Source organism: Sinocyclocheilus rhinocerous, unplaced genomic scaffold (assembly GCF_001515625.1).
Source record: "Sinocyclocheilus rhinocerous isolate Xijiao unplaced genomic scaffold, SAMN03320098_v1.1 scaffold1523, whole genome shotgun sequence".
Taxonomy (NCBI): domain Eukaryota; kingdom Metazoa; phylum Chordata; class Actinopteri; order Cypriniformes; family Cyprinidae; genus Sinocyclocheilus; species Sinocyclocheilus rhinocerous.
The window spans coordinates 265,129-275,207 of NW_015641012.1; the positions used below are offsets into that span (position 1 = coordinate 265,129).

Consider the following 10,079-nt stretch of genomic DNA (forward strand, 5'->3'; position numbering starts at 1 on the left):
TGAGTGTGAGTGTGAGTGTGAGTGTGTGTGTGAGTGTGAGTGTGTGTGTGTGTGTGTGTGTGGATCAGGCAATTTTGTTACCAAATGCCCCCAGAAGGAAAGTACAACTTGAAACCTGAATAAATGCAGTCCCTTGCAAAAAATAAAACTTAGTTGTATTGAATGTGCACTTGTAGTGTACTTCAAATCTTAAAATTATTAAAACTGTACTTGCATATAATATAAAGTGAGTGAAGTGTGGCCAAGTATAGTGTCCCATACTTGGAATTTGTGCTCTGCATTTAACCCATCCAAGTGCACACACACACTGCAGTGGTTAGTGAACACACACACACTGCAGTGGGCAGCCATATTGCTGCGGCACCCAGGGAGCAGTTGGGGGTTTGGTTCTTGCTCAATGGTCTCACCTCAGTCGTGGTATTGAGGGTGAAGGAGAGCGCTGGTTATTCACTCCCCACCCCACAATCCCTGCCAGACCTGAGACTCAAACCCACAACCTTCAGGTTACAAGTCCAACTCTGTAACCATTAGGCCACGACTGCCCCGATATATGATATTAATGAAATAAAAGGCCACTAAAGAGTGTTTAAAGAGAGACAATTTCATGACTGATTCTTAATAAATACACTTTTAAAACATGCACTTTAATATGTCAAATAAATTTTTTTTACTTTAATGTATATTTTTATTCATTAAGTTTTAGGTCAAAAGGACTCAAAATCAAATGATTGCATACATACATTTTCGTCTAATTGCAATTAACATGCAATTAAATGTCCAAAAACATTAAATTCAGTTCACACGTAAGCATATCCTTTAAAAAGGATATTATTTCCGTTATAAGTACTCATTTTTAAAAATATGCTAATTTGTAGGCCCGCTTCCTTTCCACATGAAAATGACTTAATCAGCATTAATGATGTCTTCAGATGTATTCCCCTCTTTGAGGCTAGTGGCTGTACATTCATTCAGAGAAGCGATAGTTTCGTTTCTCTGCAGTCTGCAGCGTGTAACTGTTCACTGGAGACTATGACTCATTCGATGAATTGACGGTTCGTGTGAGATGCGAGAGAATAAAACACACACACACATATATATATATATGTAGTATCAGTAGGCTGTTTCACTAAAATATCTTTCTGTCAAAAAAATAGCTCACCTGGATCCTCAAGTCCGGGGCGTATGATATCCTCAAAAATGACGCCGTGCAGGTTGAGGATTCATGAGGGTGTGCTTTCTGTCCAGGTTTGGGAACTCATCTTTAGGGGAACTTCTCTTCAGATTGAACCTGCTCATTGGGTCACGGGGGAGTAAACTCTGGCCAAAAGACATCCGACAGATACTGCTATTAATAATATAAAATTTTAATTCAATTATATATTTTAATTAATGAAGAAGCAGGTATCTTTTCAGTGCAAAGTCATTTTTATTACACATCATACTGGACAAAATGTAAAATGTTAATGTAAATTTTGATCATGATCACATTATATAAACATTATATATATATATATATATATATATATATGTAAACCAGTGTTATTATAGTATCATTAAGATACTATTAAATATTTTGAGTAAAATTTTTAGCAACCTTATTTTGCAAGCAATATATATTTTTTAATATACATGTCTGTATAGTTTTTAATTTAAGTTTTAGTTTTAGTTATTGTAGTACATCAAGCTAAACTAAATGAAAATGAGAAATGTTGCTTTGGCAGCTAGATTAAATAACCCAGATGGCACCTTGATATCAGTTTGACATCAAATATTAGTCAAGATTTGATCAAGAAGCTGTAACATCTTAACATCTTAAATTCAGTTTGGACGGCAATTTCTTCCAGTGGTAATTGGGTGAAAATAGGAAGCTAATCCCACACTGAAATTGTTTTAATGTATCTGTAGGCCAGTATATTTGACATTCAAATTACATCAAATCAACCTCATGTCAAGTTTTTGACGTCAGTTTGATTTGCATATGTGACCTGGTTTTTTTTTTTTTTTTTTTAATGTCAGATGTATTTTCAACATCAATTGCCCACTAGTAATTTTTGTTTGTTTTATTTCAAGTACTGAAAATGTTTATTATTATTATCATCATTATGGATTTAGTTTTAATTAAATGTAATAAACATGATGTGAACAGTGTTCATTGTGCATTTATGTTTTGAACTCAAACCTGCCAAAAATGGTCAAGGTTGTAAAGCGAGAGGACGTGGTTGTGGCGATCCATTCGAGATCTGTGCAAGAACGAGATTCGAGAGCTATGCAGCTGCCTGGCAGCACCTTTTTTTTCTTTTTTTGTCCACAAACAGGCAAGAGTACGGGACTTTCCACTAGCTGGGTGTTAATGGGTTTGGTGTATCTGTGAAGGGGAATACCTCCAGCACAGGCCTGTATTTTGACTCCTTTGGGTGCTATGGGTGCTGAAACAGAAATCAGACATGAGACAAGAAGTCTCAAATACCTCTACACTAACGCCACACAAAATTGTGTTTGTTTTAGTGGGTTATTTTTTTTTTTCAGTCTAAAATGAGTAGTTAAAGGACTAACTGGTTCTGAAGTTCAGTCCATCTCCACCACATGCAATGGCATTTCATGCATCCAAAATATGACATTTGCGCTTAATCATCCACATTTTTTCTCGTTTCCACATCTTGAGCTTTCTTTTGTCAGTTAGTTTTCCTGAAAACGCTTGTACACACACTCACACACAGAAGTCAACAACAGCTAGACGTAGCTGTGGACGATATATATCTATAAATAGCCAGTGGGGCTCATGGTCATATGAGCAGCTATTGTCCCGTCACTCACCACACAAAGGTGACACACCCATGCTGGTTTCATGTTGCCTGCCTGTCATAATGCACCTATTTATACGCTTGTGTCAGTGTCATACTTCACGTTGAAGCTTGTAATAATGCTTTCGTAATGTACTTGCTTTTCACTTGAACACCACAACTGCAAAACATTACCGTTATCACTGATAAAGATAAATGTGAAATAAAAAAATATACAAAAAAAACAGAAGTTAATTTATTAATACAGACATTTTCAGGTTTAACATAAAAACGGAAGGGTCATATTTTTGTTCACTAGAGGTGAAGTAATGCTGGTGAGCAACTAGATTTGTACATTTTCTGAAGACAATTGAAGTGGTCCTTGCAAAAGCCATTACCTTGCCGGGTTAGGGTGTTGCTAAGAGGTTCGGAGTGTTTTTAGTGCACTGTTATGCATTTACTTGTCTGTTCTGACAGGGCATGTTGTATTTAGCATGTCGATATGAAGTTTAGCAGTGCTCGGCACACTGCTAAGGTGCTGTTAGCAGTTTTAAGCTCAGGTGTTTTATGTGGTTGCTAGATGTTTCTTATGAACTACTGTATTAGTTTCCCCACCTCCCACACACACACACACAAAAGGTTTCTCATCGCAAAACCATAAAACTCTCATCTCAGTCTGAAAGAAATGGTTCACTTGAGCCTGATCCGAATGAAATATCTATCTGTTGTGACAGGTCTACACACAGCATGTTTATGTGCATCTCTACAATATAAAATCATGGCGACGCCAGTGAGGAACTGGTCGAGAGAAGAGAACATTAGAATACACTTTATTCTCTCATTTGCTTTGATGTGTTAGACCAGTGGTTCCCAACCCTGGTCCTGGAGGCACCCCAACACTACACGCTTTGCATGTCTCCTTAATCAAACACACCTCAACAACATCAGCTCATTAGTAGAGACTTCAAGACTTGAAATTGGTGTCAAGTAGAAAATTTGAATTTTGTTTTTCAGTCATTTTGACAGCCCTACTCAGCGACATGCATTTTTTTGGCTGTATTGTCCATTTCTTGTGTCTCCTGCTTTGTTGGGGGTTTGTCTCATATATGTGATATGTGCAGCAGCAGTATTTCTTACATGCTCACCTCACAGCAGCATGTCTGTGCCTCCAGGACCAGGGTTGGGAACCACCGTGTTAGAATATGGCAAGTGTTGGGGTAACACATTACAAGTAACGTAATCAGATTACTTTTTTCATTTAACTAGTAAAGCATTACTTTTAAATTTGTTACTTTTTCAAATAAGTCACGCAAGTTACTTTGTTTTCCCATTTATTCACAGACAGCTCTTCTGTCCTCACATTGAGAGAAACTGGGAGTCAGAGGCAGAGGCGCTTCCTTCAGTCTGACGCTTATTAATATCACTTCTGGTGTGAAAGGAACTTTACAGTTGGCAAAAATATAACTTTTGGGTTTCTTTGTTATTAAAAATCATACAAGTAAGCCCAGCCCAGATGAGAGAAAGTAATGCAAAAGTAACGTAAAACATTACTTTCCATAAAAAGTCACTAGGTCACACAATTAGTAACTTTTTTATGGAGCATGCCTAACACAATATTGCAATGCGTTACTTTTAAAACTAACTTTCCCCAACACTGAATATGGAATATGAACCAGAGCCATTCAGATAGCTAGCTATAAACCATTGAACTAACTTTAACATGAAAACAACTTCTGTAAAGTTTGAAAATATCAGAGCCAGTTGTTGGGGTGGGCTTTTACAGCTGTGATCACTGAGCTTCAGAAAAACACACTAACCACTGTCCTTTTTCCTCGACAAACACTGAATATAGCAACGATCAGGCGTCAAGACACACTATTTGAAGTGATTTTTTATTGACTAAGTTGTAGACAGGAAAGCAGGGGAGAGAGAGAGGGGGATAGATTAAAAAACATTAAAACATGACCCGGGCCAGAATCGAACCCAGGTCTAAATAAGCCAACAGGTTGCAGACAAGTATGCAACGATCTGCACCACTCACTCGGACAAGATCAAGACCATTAAGCAGACATGGACCTTAGCTGGAAATAACCAGTAGCCATCGTACAGTGCTGTAACTGCAGAAACGGTTATGTTTTGGGACTGACACTGTTCTCATGTGCAGAATTTTGTTTGTTCACATCCAAACTGATATCTTCATAACACATAAGTGTAGTACATTCAACACCTTCAGCTGGTTTGAACTCATTCATGAATGAAAATCTGTGCATGTAAACATAATAATCAGTGCAACTACAACAAACGTCTTCAAATGACACTCCAAGTGAATCCTGGACACGGTTTCTTTAAAGTCAAAATTCATGCTTGTAGAGCTACAAGTCCTCTAATCCAGTTGTGTCCACCTTCACTTTGATGAACAGCGTGTCGTCTCTCACATAAACGGCATTTCGAGGGGCCTCCAGATCGCCGTGCAATATGAATCTCGGGAACCCTGTGGCTACATTAGCATCAGATGTTGGCCGATGAAAGCTATCGCTGTTGGTATCGGGGGTGAAAGTATTGCTCTGGTGGTTCCTCGAGCCGCTTTGGTCCAGCAGTGTTAACGTTATGTTCTGTCTGAAAGGCCACGATAAGAGCGAGTCGAAGTCTCCGCGCATTATCGTGATGTAGAGCGACAGGTGAGTGCCTCTCCCTGAGCTGTCCCCGCCGAGGTAAGCCCGCACACTGAGCTTGTAGCCACTACGACTGGTGTAGAAGGGGGTCGAGTTGAGCGGGGTGCCGGCCTCTTTCCGGTGGCAGTAGTCACCAAGCCCGCACACTGAGCTTGTAGCCGCTACGGCTGGTGTAGAGGGGGGTCGAGTTGAGTAGGGTGCCGGCCTCTTTCCGGTGCCAGTAGTCGCGCACTTTCCAGATGAGCTTCCCGTCGTAGGAAGTGGATACGAGCTGGTGGAAACGCTGCTCATTACACTGCAGCTGCTCCACGTGGATGTCTAACAAGCGGGTATGACGCTGACACGTCTGCTCTAACGCACCTGAGGGACACAAACACACACAGTTCTATTGTTACAGTTCTACAGAGACCAGAAACAAACTCTAGTGTACTCATCTTCTTCTTCCAAACCTGTATAGGCCACGACACACTATGCCAGGGGTCTCCAAGCTCGGTCTTGGAGGGCCACTGTCTGCAGAGTTGAACTCCACCTTGCCTCAACACACCTGCTTGTAAGTTTCTAGTATGCCTAGTAAGAGATGATTAGCTGGTTCAGGAGTGTTTAATTAGGGTTGGAGCTGAACTCTTCAGGACAGTGGCCCTCTCCAGGAGTGAATCGCTGCCTCAGTGTGGCCTCGGCAGAAGTGCACATCGAGGGCACACAGCGGCCACAAAGGGGGTGTTTGTGAACACCCTTCTGAAACACATTTACAGAGTAAATTCCTCAATGTGCAACAAAAACCTCATGTGACACTGTCTGAACAGATCATATGATTGGATAACTGGACTAACTAGTGGACAGATCTCTTTGCACATCATCTTAAATTGTGTTTTAGTGATTCTGAAATGCCTGAGCCAAAGTCTGTCATCAAAATGATTTCGTATGATTCGAATGCAACAGCATTTGTTTAGCAAGTAATTTATTATATAGGAAAAAAAGAAGTTCAGTGGCTTCCTCGGTTGCAGCAACTTCCATTTCTATTACTGATCATTTGCGCCGGTTTCCTCAGGAAACTGAACACGTGAGATGGAATCAGTGCTGGGTGTAACGCGTTACTGTAATTAAATTACTTATCCACTGAAAAAGTAAAGTAAGGGATTACTGTTAATTTTTAGGTAATTTAATTACAGTTACTTAAAAAGTACTTGCGTTACATACTGTAAATAATTTAAACAGTTCTAAAATCAATATTGAATTAGAAATCTAAATTTACAGTCTAAAGATAAAATTGAATGCAGCGTCTTTAACCCTCTGCGCGCCGGCGCGTTCACTTTCAGTTTTTCCTGATTCACAGAGAAACCTTAAATACTCAGATAAGACTAAAATCCTATTCTTCTCGGTACTTTAGACCGCGATGGAAACGCAGACTATGAGGAATAAGCCAGAATTTACCTCAGAAGAACTGCGCGATCTGACGCGGCTTTACTCAGCGGAGGAGATCATTTCTGCAATGTATTCTTACCTACATTAGTTAACGTGTTATTTTTACATAAACCTGTACGGATTTTACTAGTTGGGCTTTTCCTGAACATCTTGCCAAACTGAAATGTATTGTTTAACTTTTCTTAAGCTTTTTTGCTCAGCCATGACTCGAACCAGGGACCTCCATGTGCCACAGTGAAGGTCATGCATCCTGTACCTCACCAGTATCTAAAACTAAGCTTGTGTAGCCAAACACATTTGCATTCTCATGTGTAGAAGAATGCGTTTTGAGTTTCAACCACCTTGTCCAGTAGGTCACTTTAAGTAAACTGTGTCAGCATTCATGTGTCCAATCAAACTTGACTTACCGAGGTGTTCCCTGAGGCTTTCAGTGACGGCCACCTGCTGTCTGAGGGAGTCCAGCGATGCCCGAAGGCTCGGGAGCTCTTCGCTCAGTTCAGAGCCCAGAACGCCCCGCAGATCCCTCAGTTCACGCTGAACGCTGCAGATCCGCACTCGCTGCTCCTCCACAGACCTCTGCCACACAAACACAGAGCATACAGCAAAATCTGACAGTTACCTAACAAGAACTATGTGCCCATCCATGCATTTGGCAAATAAATATATAAAAATGTGAATAAAACCATTTGCGCACAATTGAGGCAGATCATTTTTTATCCAATAAGAAGTCATGCACACAAACTATTATAGAAACACATTTACAGAGTAAATTCCTCAATGTGCAACAAAAACCTCATGTGACACTGTCTGAACAGATCATATGATTGGATAACTGGACTAACTAGTGGACAGATCTCTTTGCACATCATCTTAAATTGTGTTTTAGTCATTCTGAAATGCCTGAGCCAAAGTCTGTCATCAAAATGATTTGGTATAATTACCTACCATAACTGTCTCACACGATTGCATTCACAAACATCAGAATAGATGAAAACTTAAACCCTTTCATCAAATATGAGATTTGTTCTTTCAAACTAATACAGGGCGGCAGCTTTATTGTTATAAATTGCCCATTATTACAATGAATCTCTTAAACAATTATTATTGTGGGTGGAAAAACAAACTTGGCAAGTAGCTTCCCCTTATTTATTTTTACATAAACCTGTACGGATTTTACTAGTTGGGCTTTTCCTGAACATCTTGCCAAACTGAAATGTATTGTTTAACTTTTCTTAAGCTTTTTTTGTTATTCAGATATTTTGCAGAGCATTTCTATTTGTTAACCAAAGGTTACATTTTTTATAAAGTATTACAGTTGTTTTAAAGCTAAAAGGCTTCTATGTTTGACTCAAATTGAAAGAATAAAGAGTTTAATTTCTATTGTCTATGCTTTAATGTTTATAGGGATTTTAAGAGGTAGCATAATTAGCGATTTGAATAATTAAGTTACTTATTGAGTAACTAAATTACTTTACACACAGAGTAACTAGTAAAGTAATTTAAATACAACATTGATGATTTAATTAGTAATAGTAATGAATTACTTTTTGAAAGTAACTTACCCAACACTGGATGGAATCAGTGCGTTAATTTGCAAATGTTTTATGTGATATTCAATTTTTTCGTAAAAGTTAAATGCGCAACTTTGGGTGGAAACAGAGCTAATGACACATACACCAAAACAGCTTTCTACACAGGAATGTACAGTAGGTGAATTTAAATATTCAAGCTAGTCAAGCTATTACAACTTTTAATCACAGCGCCACTACGACCACATAAATACTGGCAATAATGAATGAATGTACACTGATTGGTGATTATATGATATATCAATTATATTTACACTTTAGTGAAAATTATTGTTGCTATATGTTCAAAAACAAGTCAACGGTTCCTTTAACTTGGTATTATGAGGGTTTATGAAAAATATAGAAGACATTGTTTCTAAAATGACAGGGCAATTAGCTGTGTTTTTATACGGACTAGTTTGACGAAGGGTTTCCTTACCTGTAAGGTAGTAAGTGTGCTGTCACACAAGGTGATGTCCCGGTCCAGATTGCTGACCACAAAACTTTTGTCCTTCAGCGCCCCCTGCTGGACTAACATATCCTGCTGCAGCTGCTCCACCTACCAGTTGTGTGTTACATTAAATATTTTTATTTAGGCAAATCTATTCAGCATCCGAGAACACAGCAATCCCTTTTGTTATAACTTTTATGTACTTGGAAATAGTGTTTTATGAGCCAGAATTTCTCCATGATTTCTTTTCGTGTTTTACAAAGAGCCAGTTTCATACCTGTGTCTCAAGTTTGGTGTTACTTTCCAGAACCAGCCGAACATGGGAACTGAACTCTGTGTTTTCATGAACTTGCACTTTCCCTCTTTTATCCTGGAGGAAAGACAGAGTTCGAAGGCTGAGATCTGCAAGTGCATCACAGCTCCAGGCAAACGGAAACATTCACTGAACGGCAGCTCGTTAAACAGCGATACAAAAGACACTTTCACTTGGTTCTGTGTTAAATTATACTGTTTTCTTACTCTGAACGTGCAGCCATAGTTTTTATAAAGGCAGTCAGTCTCCACTTCAAGACACTCGTCAGCATGAGCTTGCAGCTGCAATGAGGATCAACAAGCAGCCATGAGCAAATTAAAATATCTGTAGCTGTTCATGGAGCGGTTTAAGGAGCCATGTTGATGGAAAAATATGAGATGGGAGGAAAAATTATCTTTTAATGCTCGCAAAACTTTAGAAGTCTGTCATCAAAATGATTTGGTATGATTCGAACGCAACAGCATTTGTTTAGCAAGTAATTTATTATATAGGAAAAAAAGAAGTTCAGTGGCTTCCTCGGTTGCAGCAACTTCCATTTCTATTACTGATCATTTGCGCCGGTTTCCTCAGGAAACTGAACACGTGAGATGGAATCAGTGCGACGAATTCAAATCGAAAACGAATATTATCCGATTATGTAATAATCTAAAGCGAGGTACAGTCTTTCCCGTATCTGAGCTCATTATATGCAGTCACCTGCGTGCAAACGCCCTCACCTAGATACAAAAAATAGATAAAAAAAAAAATCATTGCCCCTCAGAAAGTCCCTGCTCTTTACTTTTAGTACTTTTTCAAAGGTCCGGAACTTTCGGGGGCGGGACTTGAGCGCTGAACATGCTGATTGGTTGAGTTCACGCAGCATTGTATTTCAAC

The 10,079-nt window shown here is 39.2% G+C and overlaps 1 protein-coding gene and 1 pseudogene across 1 annotated transcript in view; both read right to left on the bottom strand.

Annotated features, from left to right (window-relative positions):
* The window catches only part of LOC107753498 (creatine kinase B-type-like), a 5,662-nt pseudogene extending 2,826 nt beyond the window's left edge, over window positions 1-2,836 (bottom strand).
* Window positions 2,837-5,152: 2,316 nt separating this feature from the next.
* LOC107753499 (TNF receptor-associated factor 5-like) overlaps window positions 5,153-10,079 on the bottom strand; it is a 10,615-nt gene continuing 5,688 nt past the window's right edge. Inside the window, exons 10-15 of the mRNA XM_016569651.1 lie at window positions 9,413-9,487; window positions 9,171-9,263; window positions 8,882-9,001; window positions 7,282-7,450; window positions 5,587-5,812; window positions 5,153-5,525 (exon numbers count right to left, since the gene is read on the bottom strand). Of these exons, the coding sequence (XP_016425137.1) occupies window positions 5,153-5,525; window positions 5,587-5,812; window positions 7,282-7,450; window positions 8,882-9,001; window positions 9,171-9,263; window positions 9,413-9,487 (1,056 nt within the window). The remainder of the gene's footprint in view (window positions 5,526-5,586; window positions 5,813-7,281; window positions 7,451-8,881; window positions 9,002-9,170; window positions 9,264-9,412; window positions 9,488-10,079) is intronic.